General features: G+C 38.7%; 2 protein-coding genes across 9 annotated transcripts; both read left to right on the top strand.

The window, feature by feature from the left end:
* Positions 1–451: 451 nt before the first annotated feature.
* strap (serine/threonine kinase receptor associated protein) lies at positions 452–9,144 on the top strand. The gene is made up of 10 exons (XM_079624148.1): positions 452–1,845; positions 2,015–2,139; positions 2,277–2,412; positions 2,506–2,587; positions 3,217–3,289; positions 3,411–3,510; positions 3,675–3,812; positions 3,931–4,067; positions 4,204–4,353; positions 8,467–9,144. Exons 2-10 carry the CDS (start codon positions 2,028–2,030, stop codon positions 8,526–8,528), a joined length of 990 nt encoding a protein of 329 aa, XP_079480274.1. The 5' UTR covers positions 452–1,845; positions 2,015–2,027; the 3' UTR covers positions 8,529–9,144.
* Positions 9,145–9,414: 270 nt separating this feature from the next.
* On the top strand, positions 9,415–23,605 carry tmpoa (thymopoietin a). 8 transcript variants are annotated; one of them, XM_079624397.1, is made up of 15 exons: positions 9,415–9,755; positions 14,930–15,047; positions 16,013–16,162; positions 16,243–16,385; positions 17,980–18,081; positions 18,291–18,359; positions 18,781–18,918; positions 19,873–19,914; positions 20,002–20,136; positions 20,233–20,325; positions 20,429–20,488; positions 20,574–20,783; positions 21,146–21,271; positions 21,523–21,626; positions 22,271–23,605. In XM_079624397.1, the coding sequence occupies exons 1-15, from the start codon at positions 9,519–9,521 to the stop codon at positions 22,611–22,613; spliced, it is 2,070 nt and encodes a 689-aa protein (XP_079480523.1). In that variant the 5' UTR covers positions 9,415–9,518; the 3' UTR covers positions 22,614–23,605. The 8 variants fall into 8 exon arrangements, with proteins under 8 accessions (XP_079480523.1, XP_079480522.1, XP_079480525.1 ...); XM_079624396.1 differs by having other exon boundaries at positions 18,291–18,363; positions 18,785–18,918; XM_079624399.1 differs by lacking the exon at positions 17,980–18,081.
* Positions 23,606–23,623: the final 18 nt, after the last annotated feature.

Below are 23,623 nucleotides of genomic sequence, written 5' to 3'. Positions count from 1 at the left end.
AGCCTAAATTAATGGGGATTTTCTTATCCCTGTAGGCTAATTCTGCCAATATAAAATATTCTATATATTTTAAAATGATCCGTGATGTATATAGTGTTTTTTGAATCAAATTTTAACTTTGTTAATGCTATTAATTGAAGTGTTGTATACTGTGTTGCTGAAAAATATTTTCTTCTTATGTTATAATGTGTGTGAAGAAGATATGGGTGAGTAAATTACAGAATTTTCATTGCTGAATTTAAATCCGATCCTTCAAGATTATTAATCATAAACAACACACAACTACATACCGGAAATATAAACACGAAATATTTTACTTGAGCGATGATTGAAACAAATCAGTGAATCAGCTTTTGAATCGGTTCACCAAAGTGAATTATGCGAACGAACAGATTCGCTAGAATGATTCGGACTTCTCAGAGTATCAGATGATCTCCTACCCCTGTGTGTTAGGAGACTGTCGCGGTGCATGCTGGTACTAAATGACTCACACTGCTTTGCATCTGTAGCTTTCAGCATTACTGTGTCACCAAGATAATACGCAGGTAGAGAGGCGTCCGTGTTTGCTTTTCTGTTTTCCAGTCATGAAAATGTGTGCTTACTGTAGATGTTCATCCTAAATGGCTTTTAGCAAGATTCTTAGAGTGATACAATTGTGTAAGATCTGTAGCTAGCAACCTTTGATTGATGGCAATCACAAGCATTACAGTGATTTTGAAAATATAATTGAATCTTTTTTAAATAAGTAAATTTAAGAAATATGTGTTTATTTTCTGTCAAAGTAGTTAAACAACAAATACATCTATCCATCCGTCCATATAGGATATCTCTCTAGAAATTTCTCCCCGGACTTTAAAGGGATAGTTCACCCAAAAATGATATAATTTACTACAAAATATCTGCTTTTGTGTTCAGCAGAAGAAAGAAATTAATACAGGTTTGGAACAACTTGAGAGTGAGTAAATGAAAGAATTGTATTTTTTTGGGCGAACTATCCCTTTAAAACAGGTATGTGTATGTGTATGTTTTTGTGTTGTTTTTTCTATGGTCCCATGACACTGGGATCATCATGACATCACAATTATGTAAATTTGTTAACAGGTAACATCAGACCTTTAAAACAGTGAGGCTCGCATCGGATGCATTGTTTCCATCATCTGTATGTCTGTATGTAAAGCATTTCTCTCCGCAACCTGTCCAGGTGTAGATGTCGTGACCAGCTGTATTTAAAAAAAAAAAAAAAAAAAACAGTAGCGCAGTTCTAATTTTATCCTGGATGGGAGGCGGACCTACCTAATGGAGGACCTACAGAAAGCGCTCCGTGGTTTGATGGATTGATTTTTAGCCACATCTGGTTAAAATGTGATTCATAATATATTGATAAACTGATATATTGATCTCATTCTCGTAATTTTGAGTTCGTATCTCATAATACTGAAAAATATTCTCATGTTAAAGACCTTCCCCAAAATATTTTATATTACACCATAAACATACAACATATTACATTACGTCTTAGCAAACACTTTACATGTAATAATATTAAGCTCCTAGTGTACAAGAGCTTCTCGAAGGGACGCCGTTAGAGCGTCACGTGACACGATTCTGACCAATACTGTGGCGTCGCGGGCCGGAAATGATGTCCGGTTTTCACACTTCCATTATGTTCCTGTAGCGTTAGCGAGGGCTCTAGTTTAGCTTACACACACACACTCACACACACCTCGTGTAGCTGGTGGCACAGCACTGTTGCTGGGAGTGCAGCTGTGAGCTCCACAATCCTCCCCGACTCGGAATCTGGCCACAAAGTACTGGAGTGTGTCGTTGTATTGTTGTCTTTGCAAGGTAACTGTTAATGATTGAATTCCTGGCTAGCCAAGCATGAGTTAGCCAGCACATCTGTTCTATTCACTACGTTGTTGTGTTTTTTTTTGTGTGTGGTATTTTCTTGATTTTTGTTAAATGTGTGGCTGTGTTTGAGTAAAACTGCATATGTGTTTTGTCATCTTTTTAGGTATCCTGTAAGTATGGCTATGAGACAGACTCCTCTCACCTGTTCTGGCCATACCAGACCTGTTGTGGATCTGGCGTTCAGTGGAATAACTCCTTATGGATATTTCCTTATTAGTGCTTGTAAAGGTATGTATATTCTTGAATCTTAAAATCAACCCTTGACAGTAATCTCTTTCCTGGGCAGTGAGCATAAAGAGTCACAATTTAGGTGAAATGTCTGTCAGATAGGTCTGAAAGTTTGTTTTGGCAATTAAAAATTTCAGATGGCAAACCTATGTTGCGCCAGGGAGACACAGGGGACTGGATTGGGACGTTCTTGGGTCACAAAGGTGCTGTCTGGGGTGCCACCTTAAATAAAGAAGCTACAAAAGCAGCTACGGCCGCTGCAGATTTTACAGCGTAAGTACACACTGTAACAAAAATGATATGGGAGAAATATTATTGGTTAAATATTATTTAACATTTTTGTATTTATTTATTTGAATCTGACAGAAAGGTATGGGATGCTGTCACTGGAGATGAGGTCCTCACCCTGGCGCACAAGCACATTGTGAAATCTGTGAACTTTACACAGGTAAGACTTATGATGGACAGAGCCAGATGTTCACAACAGCTGCAAATCAGCATATTAGAATGATTTCTGAAGGATCATTTGAAAATTCAGCTTTACCATCACTGGAATAAATTAAATTTTAAAGTATATTCAAATAGCAAAGTTATTTTAAATAATAATAATACATTACAATAGAAACCCATTATTTTATATCATTATTTCACAATATTACAGTTTTAATGTATTCTTGATCAAATAAATGCAGCTTTAGTAAGCATAAGAGACTTACCCCAAACTTTTGAACAGTTGTTTATGCAAATTGCTAAATAAAAAAATATTAAGTGAAATGCATATTTAACTATATTTTACTTCTTGCGTTAAACGTTTTAAGTCTACTTGAATAAAATAGTGGTCCCTCTGAAAATGTACTCTTTTGAGCCATTGCAAATACAAAAATTCTGAAAATGAACACCATTGAGATGTTTTCTGAGCTCCATAACCCAGACTATGCACGCAACTACAAGATGTTCACAACATTGATTATGTCTCAGTGATGTCACTTCATTTGATGTCTCCAAACCCTCTGTGTTACTTGTGCTGAGCCGCTTTGCTAAACGAAGAGTTTTTACCAGCGTATGTTGAATCAACAGGACAGTAACTATCTCCTGACTGGAGGGAATGATAAAGTACTGCGCATCTATGACCTCAGCAAACCTGAAGCAGGTATGTAGAGTGGCTTTTTTAAATTATGTTTTGATATCAAATCAATTTCCAAAATTCAATTCCTGTCATAAATTCTACTAGATGAAATAGCGCATAAGGCTATATGGCATTTGTAATGCAGATCCCCAGGAGATTGCAGGCCACACCTCTGCCATAAAGAAAGCTCTGTGGTGCAACAATGACCAACAGATTCTCTCGGCTGCTGATGACAAAACTATCAGGTGAGTGTCCATAATAGTAATGGACAAAGTCATTGAACTGTACATTGCATATATAGAACCCAAAAGTTTTGCGAATAAACGCAATCTTTCTTAGGGTGGAAAGCTACATATATATAAATGATGTATGCGTCTAATTCTGAGCTTGTGTTGTCTTTCATATGTAGACTTTGGGACAAGAACACACAGGAGGCAGTGCATACTCTATCGTTTGATGCCTCTGTCACCAGCATGGAGTACATTCCTGATGGGGAGATTGTCGTCATCACGTATGGGAGAACCATCGGCTTCTACAACGCCCACAGGTAGATGGCTAATAGCTGTCCTATTGTGGAAATATTACCTTGAGTTGGACAAAAAAACGCGTCCTTAAAATGTATGGAGAACTGATAATGTCAATCTGTTGTTGTCTTTTACTTTCAGTTTGGATCTTATTAAGACTGTGGACGCCCCTGCTTCTATTCACTCTGCCTCACTGCATCCTGAAAAAGACTTCTTTGTGGCTGGAGGAGATGACTTCAAGCTTTATAAATATGACTACACCACCAAAGAGGAAATGGGTAGGAGCGTAGGCGCTAATTAAGTTAATGTAATAAACTGCAGTATGAAAAAACATAAAGCTTAGTATAAATTGGCTCATGAATGTATATGTTTTTGTTCTTGCTTGACAATAAATTGTATTTGTCTCTTTTTCAGAGTCATATAAGGGTCACTTCGGGCCCATACACACTGTGCGGTTTAGCCCTGATGGAGAGCTGTATGCCAGTGGCTCAGAGGACGGCACTCTGCGTCTGTGGCAGACGGCCGTAGGGAAAACATACGGCCTGTGGAAATGTGTCCTGCCTGGTGAGCACATAGATATTGACTAGATTTACCTAAATGTTTCAATACAGTCAAGAAAGTCAGCATGGAAGGCTGCAGTGTATTCCGAAAAAACAAATATGTAATGGCAAAGGCTGCGGTTTTAATTGAATATGTGCTGCATCTTTCAGAGCGAAGCACAGCACTGTGTTGTTTTAAATGCGAGCAGCTCGGTTGAGAACTTGAGATTCTCTTACAAACCGGCGGTTGTCAGCAAAATATTATTTTTTTTAGGCAGGAGTTCAAAACTCTGGAGGTTCCACAGCCCTGCAGAGTCTAGTTTTAACCCTAATTAAATGCACCTGATCCAGCTAATCAAGTCCTTAAGGCTTGTTTGAAAACTACAGGTATGTGTGTTGAAGCAGGGCTGGAACTAAGCTCTGCAGGTCTGGGGCCCTCTGGGAACCCTAGTTTTGAACCCTTGTTTTAAGTGCGCTCTGTGGTTTTCTGTCAAAAGAAAAAAAAGCTTGATGCTTTAACATTAAATGTTAGTATTGCAATTTTACAGTTGTTTTGGGCCAAATTGTGCAACCCAACCAACAGAGCATACTTGGAGCTTTTTTATTTGCATTTTTAATCTAAAAAATCGTAATAAGATTTCCACCAGAATGTGCTGCCCTATTAGCATGTATATATGCATGATTCAAAAATATGCACTTTATTTCTAAAATCTTAAAGTATTCATACATTGTCAGTTTAATACACTTCTATTAATATCTTCCAGAATAAAAGCTTGCAATATACGAAAATGTAACAATTAGGGCTGTCACTTTTTCTTGTATCACCGCAGATGATCTATTCATCAAGCGTCAAGGCAACGTGCAAACTATCGCAAATCAAAGTGAAAGTAAGTCGCAGACGCTTTAACACACAATAATAATAATCTTCATTAAAAGTAAAGAAACGAAATAATCTTACCAGGGCTGCCGCTCTCTCTTATTGCAGCTGATGATCAATAAAATGCAGCTCATATCTGTTGCTTTCGGTGAAATTAAATCCCATTAAATCTGCATTAGGGATGGCCCGATACCACTTTTTCCAGGCCGAGTCCGATACCGATACTTTCATTTTTGGTACTCGCCGATACCGATACCGTAACCGATACCTGTATTTTTATTTTCAATTAATTTAATTCATGCATTTGTCATTTTTAAATGTATTGGTAGAGAAACCAAAAGAATGTCAAATCATATTTGTTTATTAAATGTAAACTTAATTTGTTCATCAAATATATTTAATGCACTGCATATTCATTACTGTATAAATTAAATATAGATGGATCTTTTTGTGAAGTTACAAAAAAAGGTAGCCTATTTAGTCAAGAGATAATCCTTTGTCTGGTTAACATTAAAACACAGCAGCAGATTAATTCAACTGCTGCCCCTTTAAGACCGAACGCACGGACCCCATTTGAATTATACTGTCTACGTTCACTTGACATATAATATACTTTGTTTACTAGGATACTCGCCAAGACGGGCGTTTTTACATAGTTTTGTGTGAATTCATCCGTTCAAGCGCAATAGTGAAAGAATTCCACTCAGTGTTCGCGCGCTGTCTGAGGCGATGGTTTTCGGGGCGCGCGCTTTGGATGTTTGAAGTTCATGTAACTTCTTGACCTGCAAATGTCCTGTAATAATGTCGTTAAACATAAATAAGGTAACAGTTCATGTTTTACTTACATATACGATTTAGTTTTAATCCAAATATACGTGCCGAGTGAACGATCAGCAATCCAGAGCATTCAACAGAAGTGCGCTCTCTCTCTCTCTCTCTCTCTCTCTCTCTCTCTCTCTCTCTCTCTCTGGTCAGTTAATGTTAATAATAAGCTACATGCCTCGTTTTACTTTCTTTGCCATTGACATCCGACTGAAGTGAACTACAAACTTTCCACTGACGTCTGATGCGCTCGACCAGCTCGCGCTTTGGTGCCGCGGCGCGCTCAATCCACTGCGCGTTTAATCCACTGCGCGTTTTTCTCTTATCAGCTCGCGCACCACAGCTATATAGGCGTTACTATATTTTGTTTAATATTTCACTAATATGATACATTTACTTCATAGACAGCCTTCTTTTTTATCCCCATTATACTTTCTGTTGTCAGTGCTTCTTTGTCTGGACACAAACACTGTACACGCTGCCTGGTATCGGTTGTTGGTATCGGGGCGCTTTTACGAGTACGAGTACGAGTACATGAGCTCAGTATCGGGCCGATACCCGATACTGGTATCGGTATCGGGCCATCCCTAATCTGCATATAGCGCGGGAATTGAAGATCGGATTTATATCAGGTTTAAACCACATTTAGGCCTATGTGACCAGGTGTAAATGGAATCGTTTTGATAAATCAGATAGCTATCCGATCTGAGAAAACGCATGAAGTGGCCAGGTGTAAACAGCCCCAGAAACACAGCAGACGGCCAGAGCATCGCCAGGCGTCCAACATCGTATTGCATAGTACTTTCCTGCACAACCAGTCGGCACCTTGCAGATGCACGTGTAAAGGCAAGGTTTATTTGCAGATATGAGTCCTATAAGTGTAATTTTGGGAGTCCTGTTTATGACTGTCAAACTGTTAGTAAAGTTTTGATTGAATCTCTGTTATGTTTTTTTGTCACGCGGGGGGGTAATAGATATTCGAATACATAGGCTGGTATTTGATATCCGTTCGAATTAGATTTTTCTCAAAAGTGACAGCCTTAGTAACAATGCGATAAAAGCCCTAAATCCAGCAACTATGTGCAGATTTTGAAACGCTTATGACAGATGTCACTGGCTTCCCCTCAGTGATTGCCTCTCAATTGCAAGAAGAAGTGCTCTCTCAGCTCCACAGTCATTCCTACAATACCTGGCATGATCCTTCCTGAATGAGAATAAAAAATGCCTCATGCTCATTGTGTTTAGAGGCCTCATCCACACTACTGCGTTTTAGTTTAGAAACGGAGAATTAAAACAAATACGATCTCCGTCCACACCAGCGTTTTAGCTGCGTATTAGAATTGATCTCCGTCCACATTAAAACGACTGAAAACGCGGATCACGTGACCATTCACCAACACTGGGCATGCGCGTGCTGGTGTAAACGGCGCATGTAGGCAGTTATAGCATTGTAAAATGCAGAATTTACTTGCACAACAGCTGCTAGCAAAGACATCAACGTCAGTAACGCTTGTAATTCGTTATCCATGTTGCAGTCACTAACTTTATGTAGTCCATGCTGTTTTTGTATGTTTTCTTCCCGGGGATGGGTCATGTGATGGGTGGCTGACGAATCAGGGAAGGATACGCCATGACTGATGACACCCAATCATAGAGCCGAGCGTGAGCCTCTCCGTCATCGTTTGTAAAGTCCTCAGTTTTGACCGTCTTCACTAAAACGCCCTCAGGAGATTCAAAACGGGGTCGGCAGCGTTTCTGAACTTCTCTGTTTTAGGTCTTAGTTTTTGCCGTTGTAGTCTGGACGGGAGGTGCAAACGTAGCAAAAGGTCTCCGTTTCTAAACGAAAACGCAGTAGTGTGGATGGGCCGGGGCCAAAGTGTCATTGAAAAATAACTCCGTATCATATTATTTGGTTGTCAGTGATTTTTCTAGTTGAAGGTCAGGAATACATGGGAGCTTGCATGGAATAAAAAAAGAATAAATTAAATAAAAAAGGTCATTGCAACTTATCTTATGTCAGAACTGCAAAAAAAAAAAATCTATAAACTCACAATTACACTTTATTTTTGGTAACACATTAGTTTAGGTCCAATTCTCACTATTAACTAGTTGCTTATTAGCATGCATATTACTAAGATATTGGCTGTTTATGTACTTATAAAGCACATATTAATGCCTTATTCTGCATGACCATATTCTACATCCCTTTCTCCTACCCAATACCTAAACTTAACAGCTACCTTACTGTTAGTAAGCAGTTATTAGGAGATTGAGGCAAGTCATAGTTAATAGTTAATTAATAGTGTGAATTGGACCTTAATGTAAAGTATGACCTTATTTTTATTCCCTGGCGAAAACAAGCTCCCTTAGGACTTGGCTTCATTTGTGGCCTTGTGTCAGATTCGTTATCCTACAATAAAACCTGTCTGTCCCTTTCAGAGGAGCTGTCGTCAGAGAACTCTGAAGTGCTGTACTGCCCTCCAGCTGAGATCAAGGCCTGAGTTGGAAAAGAGAAGGAGACAACAAGGCAAAGGAGGAGAGGTCACGGGAGAGGTCAGGGGACGGGATGGGTCAAGGAAACCACACCCCAGCAGAGTGCTGTGCCACCACCCTTCTTCACTTGAGACGGACCGCACTGCCGAGCATGACTTGAGCGTGGAGATGAAACAACTCGCACATTCACATTGTGGAAATGAGCATCAGGAGACGGCGGTAGAGCTGAGCGTGCTAGTGCAAATGCTAACCCTCCAGCTGCCTGCTCTTTCTTTGATACCCATGATACACCAGTCAGCTCCTTCATAAGTGGTCGGTTTCTGCAGCACTGTGATCACTTTGGTTAAGATTTTGTTTTTTTTGTTTTGGTGTTACAACGGTGTGCTTTCAATACATTTTGTTTGTTATTGCAAGAGCTCAATGTTCAGTTTGATGACATCTCTCAGCGGAAGTGCTCCTGAGGAACTTGTTATTCAAATGTTTATCAATAGTAGTGTGAACTTGTAAATGTTTTCCATGAGAGCCTGGAAAATATGTAAACATGAAAAGCTTAAAAGTGACTTAAGTTGTTTAATAAATTTGTCTTTGGTTGCATCATTTGGCCAATAAAATGTTGACACCTTATATCATCTTTGGTTGTGTGTGTTTAAATCAGATCATATAGCGGTCTTAATTTCAAAGCTTTACATTAAACTTGGCTGCGCTTCTGTTGCCCATCAACTTCTAGTTTAATTTCTAGCCCAGTCTTGTTCTTTGTGTGCAATATTTATTTTACATGCAAATTATATTTTTAGTAAGTTAGAAGATGAATCTTCTATAAACAAGTGGTTCAACTCATCTATTTATCGCCAGTGACTTTAAATGGTATATCAACCAATCAGAGCGCTTCTTTCTGCAGAAAGCATCCAATAGGATGCTCTCTCCTAAGATGGTCCACTGATCCCATAAAAGAAATCAGTCTCAGCCTGCGATAGTGTCCTGCTCAAGCCAACACAGACATGTCGGAATTTCTGGAAGACCCGTCTGTGCTTACTAAAGATAAGCTTAAAAGTGCGCTGTTGGCCCATAACGTGGCTTTGCCGAATGGCGACCAGAGGAAGGATGTGTACGTGCAGCTGTACTTGAAGAATCTGACCGCGCAAAACAAAAAGAGCAGCGACTCTCCAGATGTCTTTTCCAGCGACGAGGATCTGCCTCCAGCCCCCGTGATCTCCAACAGGAGCCGCTCAGGCAGGGTGGGTTTGGAGAAGCTTGCTTTGTTTTGGCTGGTGACTTGCTTTGCATGTAAAATGCATCAAACGTAGCCGATGCAGTTCGCAGTATTGATTTTTATTAATGCTATCAAGTCGTAACGTACATTTCCTAAAATTGTGTTTGTTGGAGTAAAGTTCGGAGGTTATAAATCTCAGAGTAATTAAATGTTAAAACTGTGATGTTTGCACATGCATATGAAAACAAACCGGCATGGCGAACTTTTACTAATGGTGTTCGGTTCGTGAACGAATCGTTATTTTGAGTTGGATCATTTCTGTGAATCAGTTGAGATCGATCACAAAACCGGTCTGAACGATGTGGTTACGAAAGGACTGTATCATCATTTATATCACACTCACTAAATATAGTTGGTTTAAATGAATAGCATTTTATTAAAACATCCAATACTTTCAGCCGAGGGTTGAGAATGTTTTAAAATCCAAATTATCTGAAACATAACGTTAGCTGTGAGAAACCTAACGGGTGGTTATGGAATGACAAACACCCTTAAAATATAATTAATACGATAAAAACACGAAACGTTTGCAATATGTGTTTATCACTTTATTTGACGTTAGAACGTGTCATTTGGAACGTCGGGCACCATGGAATTACGCAGTGCTTTAAACGAAGCATTTTTATAACCGGATTTTGAAACTAGCTGTTCGAAAGAACCGATTCGTACTTCCTATACGGGCGACAGTTTCCCGCTTAAATGTATCAGTCAGATTCAATGGAATAGTTTCACGTGTTTAAAATCCATGCCGCTATCCGTAAAAAAAAAAAAAAAACATGAATTAAAAAAATTATAACGTCCTGGAAATCTTGCACTGCTGTATGTTATATCTCAGTTCCCCATCTGTTTTAGGCGTGTCCATCAGAAAAGTAAAGATACCAGCTTGAATGAATGAACTTTTTATCTGTGTCTAAAGTTAACCTGATAACGTTTCTGGTTAACGTTATTGACATTCTCCCACACAGCTATTTCATAAACCCATAATATGAACCGTGTGTACTATAATTTTGTAATGCTTACCAGTTATATCAGGTATGGGTCTATTGTTGTCATTATTAAGACACTTTTCACAGTGAATACTAGTTCTGGTTATTCAGCCAAACTCGATTACCCCAACCCTCCACCCAGACAACTGCTACATCGAGCCCTTTTATGTTGTAGCAGAGATTAAAGGCACCTCTCTGTATTCCAGTGCCAGTGAGGTAGGGCGGCCTGTCATTGTGAAATCTTACTGTAACGTTACATGCGTTTCCCTGTCATTGATCTCTTCATCTCCACGACAGTCTGCCGAGGTGACTTTCTAAAGCAATACAAAATGTTGACTTTTCCATATTTGTCCATATTTATCAGGTATAAAATACTATTGTAAGTTGGTAAACAAATCGCTTAAATCAGGGGTTTTCAGTATTTGAGATAAATTAAACGGCAGCTGTGAATATTTTCATGTATGAAGGGCTTATTTAATATGTAAATGTAAATATTATTTAATTATGTAAATATACTCACCAAAGTATGTACTTTTTATAAGTATTGTTTATTTAAATCTATATGTTTTATTTATTTATAAATGTATTACATTTACAATTAAAAAAATCATATAGTATAATCCTATTTATATAATTTATTTTAAACAATTTTACATGAAACCCTCTAGCAATCCTTTGCGGGCCCGCAAAGACTTGCGGGAAGACTTGGAGGTCTTCGGACCCCATTTTGAAAGCGGCAGACTTGACTGATTGAGCGGGACGGTACAGGTCTAAGAGTTGTATTATAACTTGAGAGCAGCACAAGGCTGTTTTCATAGTGGGTTTGGTCCCTTTATTGAGGAAATACTTTCTTGTGAAGTGGAATGTGTGCTTCGGCTGCCAGATGTGTGAGTGCTTCGCATTCTTCTTTGAAGTTACTGGCTCTCAGATAGTGATTTTCAGAAACGCTTGACACACACACACAAATTGTGGACCATAGATGTTTGATTTTATGTTTGACCTCTTCAATGAATTGTGAGTTTTTTTTTTTTTTACCAGAGTTGGTCATGTTTTTTTGTGTTCAAATAAAACTGGTTTACAAGCTGTGCTGCGAAAGCCACAATTGGGCAAATTGTGGGTAACCAGCAACATCATGCTTCATTATTACAAATTTCCAGAGAGATGACATTAACATTATAGGTCTCTCATACCCCTTTTCCACCAGAATGGTTTGTGTTCTGGAGCCTGTTCTCGGCCAGGTGAACTGTAGTCCGTTGCGAACCGGCCGCATGTTTCCACAGGCTTGAGGAACGAACTGTGACGTAACACTACTATGTGTTGTTTACCTGACTACCAGTCTAAAAAAACAAAACATTGCACATCCCCGTGTTTGTGCAGGCAGTGCGGCACTTCTGTTTTACCAGGAGTGATTCTAGTGAACCGGCAGCTCACATTAACTGCCTTTTAGGAAATAAATTGAAACCGTTGAATTCACTATCTCTCCCACATGCTGGGTCTCTCTCTCACACATAGTTTTATATTTAAATATAAAGAGAGCACTGCAATTTTATTAGATTGCTCAACGAGACCGGTCACGCATTTATTCGCTCCCCGGCTCTGTTTGAGCAAGTTTTGCCCGAAACACCTTTTCTGCAGTTGAAACGTTTCAAAAACTGTAAGTTTTGAGGGTGTTGTCTGTGGACTGAGGAAAGTTTTTTTTTTCTTCTCCTCCATCCTGCTGGAATGCTGTGATTTCTGAATCGGCAGCGTTCCAGATCAGCCCTGGTGAAGGCCCCTGACTGAAGCGCATACGCCTTCATGATCTCCTCCTGCCCCTCGTAATACATTCTCCTTCTCCACTTCACTGTTTTTGCCATTTCTCCTCAGTCACATGGTTGCGTTTGTGGAGCAGGGCTTGACTCCAGGGAATGTGGCTGGATTTGCATTGTTCGTGCTTTGTCCCACGCAGTCTGAAAGTTTGCGTTTATGCCTTCAGACTAATGGCACTATCAATGTGGCACTATATGCTTAAGCATTGAATTTTTTATTTAAAAATTGCTTAATTTAACCTTGTTGGTTTATCCAAATTAACATTTGCTCCTGCAGTCGCATGCTAGGCACATTGATTTTAAACTCACCCCTCTGAGCTGTTTCAGGTGTAGTACTAGTCATATAGTGTTATTATGGGCTGGGGTGTGTAAAGAATGTCATCACATTTTCTTTTAAACTAGTTTAAGTGTAAGAGAAGTAGGGCTGTGACGTTGGCTTGTGTGTATTTTAGGTTCATCTCTGAGTCTGATTTAAAGCATGCAGAATGCTAGACCTGTTGCCAAAATAACACATCAGGTAGTTTCTTGCCACCACACTATTCATTCAAATCGTGCAATCGTTTTTTGTGGGAAAATTAGCAGCCCTGTCTCTTGTCTTTTTTATTTTTTTCAAATTTCTCCCGATATTCCAAGGCTACTGACAAAGATAGTAAAAGTTTGAAAGAGCAATCATAATCTAATAAACTAATGTTGCTCTTTGCCCCAGGAAAGTGAAACTGAATTACTGGCGTGGGAAAATGTGCTATACACTTGAGTATCTAACCTTGACTAATGAATACTACAACCTGTGTTAAAATGAAATATGAGGAAAGATGAAGACTGAAAAACACGAGACAAGATATTTCTGAAGCTTGCGAACACATGGCCCTGTAAAATTTGCCAATAAACTTCATTCACATATTAACATTCATCAACTCGCACGTAAGTTATGGTAAACGGAAGCTCAAACATGTTCGCTTGACGTGCGAGAACCAATGAGGTTCATTCTCATGTGTTACACAGCTCGTTTGAGTTTCCGCTGCAAGAACCAATCAGGTTTGTTCTTGTGTGTTACGCAGCTCGTTTGAGCTTCCGCAAGAACCAATGAGGTTCATTTTCGTGTTACGCAGCTCATTTGAGCTTCCGCAAGAACCAATGAGGTTCATTCTTGTGTTACGCAGCTCGTTTGAGCTTCCGCAATAACCAATGAGGTTCATTCTTGTTACGCAGCTCATTTGAGCTTCCGCAAGAACCAATGAGGTTCATTCTTGTTACGCAGCTCGTTTGAACTTCCGCAAGAACCAATGAGGTTCATTCTTGTGTTACGCAGCTCGTTTGAACTTCCGCAAGAACCAATGAGGTTCATTCTTGTGTTACGCAGCTCATTTGAGCTTCCGCAAGAACCAATGAGGTTCATTCTTGTTACGCAGCTCATTTGAGCTTCCGCAAGAACCAATGAGGTTCATTCTTGTGTTACGCAGCTCGTTTGAGCTTCCGCAATAACCAATGAGGTTCATTCTTGTGTTACGCAGCTCATTTGAGCTTCCGCAAGAACCAATGAGGTTCATTCTTGTGTTACGCAGCTCGTTTGAACTTCCGCAAGAACCAATGAGGTTTGTTCTTGTGTGTTACGCAGCTCGTTTGAGCTTCCGCAAGAACCAATGAGGTTTGTTCCCATGCGTCAAGCAGGTTCGGTTGAGCTTCTGTTTATATTCGCTGATCAATTTTTATATGTGGATAAAAGCCTGAATTAAATGTTCATCAAATGAAGCAATCGTGTCTCTTCAGAAAATGTGTAATTTAGTCAAATTCGTTTTACGATCTCTTTATGAACTTTTTGAAGTGTCAAAGTGGTAGTTGCATAGCTGTAAACGGAGGGACAGAAATCACTCAGATTTAATTAAAAAGATCTTTGTTTGTGTTCCAAAGATAAACAAAAGTCTTTTTTGGTTTGGAACAGTATGAGGGTGAGTAAATGATGACAGAATTTATTTTTGGGTGAACTAGCCCTTTAAACCAAAATTTTGGCCTCGTGGAGCCTAATCCTCATTCGTCAAGATTTCAGTTGTTTCCTTATTGGAGAAATAACTTTTAGTTTCTAAACTGTTATTTCTTTCGCAAAAACAAGTTTTGTACTTGGTATTTCCAAATACCCACGTAAACTGCAACCATTTTTTTTGCATGACACTCTATAATCAAGAGCCTGTCAGGTGCATTTAGACACCTGTTCTTCAAGTTCAAATTCTTTACGGTATGATGTCATCTTAACATGTTATTACAGCTCTGCAATGTGCATTCATGAAAAATATGACTACTGAATTGAGAATGATAAACTGCATGATGTATAACGTGACTTTTCTTCACAGAAAGCCACCAGAAAAACGGACAAAGTTCGTCCGGAGGATGTTGATGTCACTGAATTGAGCAATGAGAGTTTGAAAGACCTGTTGCTGAAGTATGGCCTGAATGCTGGACCCATTGTTGGTAAGCCGCTTTTGAGATTTAATCTCACAGAGTAAAAATTTAGAGATATTGTATGTTTCCTTAGATCATACGTTGACCTTAAAAAGTATTTGGACACTTCATTGTATTGGATATCAAAATATCAAACCAAGTGCTAGCTACTTGTTAAAGACATAAAACACAACATAAATTAATAAAACAATACATATATGGTTCAAAATTGATATTAATTAATGAAATCAATTAATTCTGGTTGGCAATGTTTTTTGAAGAAAGTTAATGTGTGAACTACACCTGTTATCGCCAGTGTGAACCTGAGGAGAACTGGCTTCATATTCCCTTCAAAACGGCAAAAACACCTTGGGAACAAAAAGTGACTAATAAATTGGGCATTTATATGATAGGATATGTTGTTTTATGCGTGTATTTGTACATTTAAAATGTTTTTATTTTAGATTTATTTAAACAATGACTAGCCCAAATTTATGGAGGGATTTAATAAGCAAATACACCATCAAATAAATGTTGCGATAGAGTACAATGAAATGTAAACATGCATACATAAGGCATGAAATACCCCCTGAAATAGATTTTATAATCTTTTAAAATGTATAATTTTAAAATCTCATGAAATGTGGTATGCGCAAAAATCTTGTCTTGTCTTTCAGCAACTAAACAAAGGCTTTAGTCTCTGGAATAATCCGAATTGACTCGTGGTGTTGTGCAAGGCTATCAGTAAATCAGCATTTTCACCAGGCATCCAGCTTTGCATGTTTTTGCAATTCTGGCTTAAAATAGTGTCCTTAAATGGATGTTGGAAAGCTCTTCAGATAAAGCAGCAGCCTTTCTCACTGCTTGTTACGAATAGGACCGTACTTTTTTTATGACAAAAAAAAATCCGCCTCTAAATGAAACGATATATTTCAGCCATGATGTTTGTCTTATTACTGCTTTGACATCAACACTAAACAATGTCTTCACGTCAGCGTCCACTCGTAAGGTGTACGAGAAGAGGCTTCAGAAGCTGCTGGATCAGGGTCCTCCTGAAGCTGTGGCTCCTCCCTCAGAAACATCACAGACAGACGGCGGCCAGAATGGCAACACCGACTCAGACCAGTACAGCGACAAGGAGGAAGGTAACAGACGAACAGATCCTTTTATTTAACCATGTTCTTATAGAAACGAAGACGTCAAAATGCTCTTCTCTGTTTGTCAGAAACCGTAGCTCCAGCCCCTGTGTCTGTGCCTGAACTGGAACCGGAAGTGGAGGTCGAACCCATCCCAGTTGTGGAGAGACCAGTCAGGAGCCGAGGGAAAACGCCAGTGACCAGCAGGACACGCAGTAGTCAGTTTAACATGGTGAGGGCAAAACCTGTGCGTTGTTTGCTCATGCCATTACAAGAATGCATTTCATTTTAAAATGTATAAAAATAGGGTTTCTGCGGGTCTCAAAAAGGCCTGATCAAGCCTAAATTTGTCCATACTCAGAATAAGGCCTTAAAATGTCTTTAAATCAACATGCATTTAAATGCAAAAAAAAAATGTTTCATAACATTTTTATCAATTTCACAGAAAACAAGACTTTTGTCATTTTGTATCTATAGTAAATGCATCTTGATTTAAGGATCTTTAGACATTTGCACTGGAAGACAGAAATGCTGAGGAAGAACATCACTTTTTTTGCAGTGTGATCAGGTGGTACAGTAAATGTAATTTCCAGAATCTTGTGATTAGGAGCAGAGGTATTCAAGCAGATATCCAAAAAGCAATGGATATCTGTTGTAAGTTGTAGTTCCAAACTTTGAGTTGTTGCTAATACAACTCATTGTGTTTCTCCTTGTACACTTACATTTATTGAACATATTGACATAGTGTTCCCTTAAATTTATTCCTTAAATTCTCTTAACTTGATCTTTAAAAAGTCGTGAAGTTTACCTTCATAAAACCTGCAGAAACCCTGTACACTGTATTTCTGATCAAATACATGTAGCCTTGGTGGGCGAAAGAGGCGTCCTTCAAAAACATAACTCTCTTTACTTTTCATATCTGAACAAACCATGATATATAAAATAATGTCTCACCCATCCTTTTAATTGTTTCCATTTCACTCGGAAATGCGTCACATTACAGAAGTATAGTGGGTTAAAATGTCAGTTCACAGTCATTTAAATGAGTCATTTATATAATATTTGAGAGCCAATTAGTTTAATATCCATCCATGGTGGTTGTTTTTTTGTTTTAAATAAACAATGTACCACTTCAGATAAGCAAGTACAGTTAATCTAAGCCTGATAACCTCAAAATGCTCTAATATCAGCTGATCAATCAGCCCTGCCAAAAATATAATCTTTCACAAGTTAAGCAAAAGACTGAAGGTATGATGGTTCACATCATTTCAATTACAGTTAGCAGCACCCCCACTATCTTGTATCCCTTGCTTCTTCTTCTCTTTTTTTTTACTTTAGCTTGGACTTGGCCCAGACTTTAATCCTCTTTTATTTTTGTATTCCCTCCTTTCCTCCTCACACACATGGTTTCTCATTCCTGTGATTTTACTCAGTATTGCATCTCTGTGTAAACTCGAAGATCTTTGTTTAGGTCACTTGTAAACAACTAGCCAGGAGGATACTCTCTTCAAAGACTTCTTACTACTTTGCTCACATAAAAGCTGTTTTGGCAGTACAAGCAGCGCATGCTGTCTCACTTTAGTGTAACGAATCAGTTCTTTTGTCTCTAATACAAAGTTTCTCCCCATGTGATGTTCCCACCTGCATATTTTCCCACCATTATCTGTTAAAGAGTTCAGCAGCACCACCTGCTGTAGAAGAAATCTGACCTACATGTGGTCACATGACCGCTCCACATTTAAATGTTGTCATACCTCCTGTGGAGATCAGATAAGCCATTTGCTTCTTTATGGAAAGTTCTAGATCTTTTGCTGTGTGACGTATAGGAGGATAAGGAGGAGGAAGATTGGCCGGTTTTGAATGTTAAGAGAAAGCCGAAGAGATCTTCTCACAGGCTGGATCAGATGGTTCCTGCCAGCGACGACACCGTAACTCAACCTGTGGTTTTGTTATTAATGTACATCACCTGGTTTCTGGGTGTGGTGATGTTTGGGATCTACACAAGGCATGTTTTGGTTTGCACATGGGTGAACAGTCTTTGGATGAGCTGATATTTGTTTCTCAAATGAACCGTGGCCGTAACATACTTTATGACTCAATTGTAAGCGAGGTTTGTGTGAATGTCTGGTGTTTTCAGGAGAACTCTGAGCTCTCGTCTGCAGAGTACTTCCCTGTTTCGCAAGACAGGAGAAGAACAGGACATGTGGTAGGTGGCCATGACACTAGCGTAGCGCTATGGTCCTAAAACTTTGGTCCTGGAGAGCCACTGTCCTGCAGAGTATAACCCTAATCAAACACACCTGAACAAGCTTGTCAATAGGTGTGTCCGACTTAAAGCAGCGCTGCGCAGACCGATCGGTGTATGACATCAAAGTACCACAAGAGCAGGCGGCTCTTTATATTTCTGTATCACTCTTGCTGTACTTTGATGTCATACACCAATCGGTCTGCACAGTCGAACACACCTAATGTCTTCAGGATTACTAGAAAGCTACAGACAGGTGTTTTTTTTATCAGGTTTGGAGCTAAACACTGCAGGACAGTGGCCCTCCAGGACTGAAGTGTCCCATCACTGGTCTAAATTATTAGCCTGACCTCAAAAAGCCGCTTCTATCCTCCTATTAAAGGCAGCAAGAAAAGAGCCCAGACCTTTGCTCACAGACAGGACATCACAGCTCTCGTCTAAGACTGAATCTCTAAAGCGACGCAGCGCACCAGTCTGCTCGTTTCGGCCTGATTTCAACGAGGCTCCCGCCACTGAGAAGGTGTCTTTCTCCTTAAAAACCCTCTTTGGAGACTTAAGTTTGATATGAAAAACATAACTATTGAAGTTCTCTGTGAAATTATTAATGTTTCTAAATGGTTGCGTTATTATGGTAATCCTTGTCATGCAGTATCTTTTGAACTTGTTTTGCATTAAGGGAAGTTTTGCATTAAGGGAAGTATTTCTATAAATCTATTTTCTGAAACATGCTCTGGTCAACATCAGGCACTATTAATTAGAAGCTAATTATTTACCCCATGTTGAAAACCGGAGAAAATCAATATCGTCAATATTATGTAATGGTAATTTGTATTTTAACTATTCATATTTAAGCCATTTTCAAAGAAAACTTGTTCAAAAATTAATTAAATAAACAGAATCTCCCTAAAGTTGATGTCACTTCCTGGCTGATCATGGCTTTTGTTAATGAAAGGGATACCACGCAATAAAAGCAAAATAGAAAGTGTAATTGGTTATATATTTATGGGCTTTCCCCCATATTTCTCATTTAAAAACGCATTCCCAAAAAAACATGATTTATTTGAGTTGTCATTTAAAATAAGAATATTTTTAAACTGCCAGTTTTTTTATGTTAAAATTGCAGCAACCATATGTACATGGCCAAAGAAAATCACAAAATCGTTTAAAATTCACCATCATGTTCACTTAATTTTAAAATTGTAATACTGGTAAAAGAGAGAGAGAAAAATATATAATTATTTGCCTTTTTTATTTATTTTTTATGTACAAATACTTTTAATTGTATTTTTAAAATTATTTTTAATTGTAATTATTATACAAACATAATTGTATCCAGTATATTAAGCAATACGTGAATGAAACAATAAAAATGCACCGCACAGTAAGAATGAACCATTGGAAGTATATTTTGATCCTTTTTTCTTTTCTTTTTAATCTGTTTGTTTGGAAATCGCATGTCTCATGGGATTTGAAGGAGGTGTCTGTTCCTCTGGTGCGGATAAAAGCACATCCTTTGGTAGGTCCTGAAGAAACCTCACACATGAACATGAGGATGCTGGTCATATTCTAATGCCACAGTGTTTCTTATGATGTCATATTAAAGGCAGTGCCAAAAGAACCCAAACCCTCAAAGCGGTCCTCCATGTCTGCGACTGACTGGTCAGAATCACTAAAACATCACCTCTCTTCTTACCAGTCCACCATATCCGGTTTACATGGCGTTAGTCCAGTTTACAAGGTGCCAACCGTCTTCCATGTCTCTCAACTTGACTATGAGAGCGTCACGTATAGTATTGTTAATGCATCGCTCAAATGTCTTTTGTGGTTTCTCTAGTTTGATGAGAATGCCGCTGACATCACTTCCCCTCCGATTAGACAGTCCAATCGAGAGCCGCTTGCTTCCCTTCTAAACACTGCTTGTGTTGAGGTGATGATACACACACTTCCATCTTTAGTTAATGCTTTCAGCTCTAAATCAAGGCATATTTATGCAACATCAAGTGTCTTAATTAACATTTTCGTAATCTCAGGTTGACGACCAGGGTATGCAGGACATCCTGAGCTGTAGACCTGCGAGCCGAGCTCCTGTGGTACATCTCAGCTCTGCAAGGATAGTTTATACATGTATTAAACGTTCATTTTAGTGGCTCATGGGAGTTTGTTTCTTCTCTGAAGGTTCAGGAAGTCAAATCTGTCTCTGTATCGAAGTACTCAAGCCCTCATTTGAGTCAGAACAAACCTTCCAAGCCCTTGACAGACATGAGGTGCCATCTTTCACTTTCCTGCGATGGCCAAAGAGAGGTTTTCCCATCACACTTGCTTTCTTTTAGGGACTCCCGCGTGGCTCCGGAGGACTCTCTTCGTGTCTCGTTTGACCTTTCCCAGGTTTGCTGATGATTGTTGTTCATTTGTGGTCATGTTAATGACATGGTACACTCTTAAAAATAAAGATTCTTTATTGACATGGATGGTTCCATGGAACCTTTCCATTTGACAAAAGGTTCTCTATAGTGGAAAAGAGTTCTTTAGATGTTCTTAACGCTAAGAAAAATGTTTTCTTTTAAGAACTGTTGACCGAAAGGTTCTCTGTGGAACTCAAAATGGTTCTTTTTGGCATTGCTGCAAAATGCCCATTTTGGAACCTTTATTTTTTTTAAGAGTGTATTAGATGCATTGTTACATAATTTGCTAGTACTCAGGGTCGTCACTAAAGCTTAAAGCCATCATTTACATTGTTGGTTTATTAGGGGAGCTGTGGCTCACCAGAGACCCAGCCCAAGACAAGACAGTCCAAAATCACCCCTTTCCTCTCCCAAATCACTTCTGTCCGAGGACCTGATAGCAGCCGGACGGAGACACCAAAGAAGGAGACGGTAATTTCATGAGCTGTATGGTGTGTCTCCACAGGTGTATAATGGTGATGAGGAAACTTAGTGGGATTCACACACTTGTTTACCTCGGGTCATACGTGGTTGTGGTGTTATATAATGTTTTTCTTTCTTTTGTTTTTAAAATGAAAGCTGAAAACATGGATCTTCAGAAATTGCAGCACGTGCAAGGATTTATGGTGTCAGATTTCCCGCCTCAGTGTTCACATCATTGTGGCTCTTGTCTTTGTGCGCAGGTGGAAAAGGTGTCAGCCATTGATCAGACCCCGAGGACGGTAGAGAGAGATCTTCTACAAGAGATCTTTCCCAATGAAAACCTCAACACTCCCACTGGAATCAGGTATGGAGGGGAAGTTGTTTCAAGCATTCGCACTGAACAAGCACCAGGGGTCGGATTCACGAAACATTCTTAAGAATTAAATTAACTGACCATTTCTTCTTGCTTTCTAGCTTAATACAAAATATTCTTTTTTTTTCAAAAACTTTTCTTAAAGGGATATTCACCCAAAAATGTTAATTCTGTCATTTACTCGTTTATTCAAAATGTTATAAAATTAAGCATTTTTATCCCCCTTAAGCTCAATTATTAAATTCATAAACATTAGGTTTTTATTTCATGACATTCAACCTAAACCAAACTCACCTAGTCATAAAAATATATTTTTAAAAGATGTTTAGTAAATTAATAAATCTAAACAAAATTCGTGTTATTGACTCATAAAATTTTACGTTTTTGGAAGTCTTAAATTGTCTACACACACAAAAAAAACAGAAAAGCCTCACAGTGAAAGATTCTGCACTGCAAAAAACATATGAATCTAAAAAAAGTATGGGGGAAAGTAAGTGTTTTTGCATTTTGTCTTGTATTTTAGTAAATTAGTAAACCTTTTTTAAAACAAGATAATTCCCTTTTTTTTTTTTTAGAGAGAGAGAGAGCGAGAGAATCTATCTTGAATTAAGTATATTTCTCAAATGTGTTTCTAGTGCCACCTGTCGCCGACCAATCAGAGGAGCAGCTGGCCGGCCCTTGGCTGAGACATGGCTGGACGAATCCCGTCTCCGTCTCACAGAGTTCAGAGAAACCAGCTCCTCTTCCTACACAGAGACCCGATCAGTTCCACGCGTGTCCGCCGTCCCTCTAGCGGCCTCCAGGCCTGCGGCGCCCCCTGCTGTGAAGACCAGAGCACGACGCAGCCTGCCGGTGTGGGTGCAGCTTGTGCTGCTGAGCGCGCTCGCTGGATTCCTGTTCTTTGTCTACCAGGCCATGGAGACTAATGAGGTTGGACTCTTCAAGCAGAGCGGGGCCGTTGATAGCACTAGCAAATGAACGTCATGCGGTTCACCTGAGTCTTTGCCCTTTTTATCATGCTCAGCCAGTACCTCCCTTTGTTGATTCAGCAGACGTGGACTTTTACCTGCAATCTTTATATATTCATACAAAGACAGAAATTCACAGATTTTGCATTATTTTCACTGCTTTCATGCCCTCTTTGAGATGAACTGGTTTAGAGGAATGAATCCTGGTTTTAATTTAAAAAATCACGTTTTTTCTTTGTCTTGTCTGTTTTTTTTTTGTTTTTTTCTAATTAATGATGGTGCTGTCCATAAATAAGTCGGAAGTGCTGAAGGATTTGGCTAAATACACTTGTTTTGTTTGTAAACTACATTTAGCGTCTACTTGTGACAATATTTATGCATTTATTTTCACATCTAGCTCTTTAAAGGTGCCGTATCCATCTTAATGTTGATGTAGTATTTATGTACATGTTGTCGAAATACAAATATTTTCAATAAACTGTTTTGCAATGTATTCTGGAAGATAAGGTAATTTTACTATTTTAATTATGATTTTAATAGTTTCACTTTTGTTATTTCAGGATCTTGGAAGTCCATGTGGTTTTATAAAGCATAACATTTCAGCAATTAACTTGAACAGCCTAATAACACCAACTGAAAGAATTTACATCCAAAAAGCTTATTTGTTTGCTAAAATTTGGAATATACACTAAACTTTTGAATATAAATAGTCACAATTAAAACTTTTTTTTTTATTATTTTTTTTTACAAATTTGGGATAATAAACATTGTAAGATTCTGATACTTGATATACTACATTGGTAGAACTAGACAACGTGTAAACTGCCCATCACTAAGCCGTTTACTCTGCTTTATAAACTGCTTTAATATTCTGAATCTGTATTTATTTTACATTTATAAGGTGCTGTGGATTTGTGGGATAAAGCTGGGAGGGTTCAGGTACTTTATATGTAAATTACAGAATATGGTTTAATAAAGCGTTTTACCTCGTATCTACATTTCAGTTGGCTGGTTTATTTG

Source organism: Phoxinus phoxinus, assembly GCF_949152265.1.
Source record: "Phoxinus phoxinus genome assembly, chromosome: 9".
NCBI lineage: Eukaryota > Metazoa > Chordata > Actinopteri > Cypriniformes > Leuciscidae > Phoxinus > Phoxinus phoxinus.
The sequence above is the reverse complement of the archived record's forward strand: the minus strand, read 5'-3'. Positions and strand labels throughout refer to the sequence as shown.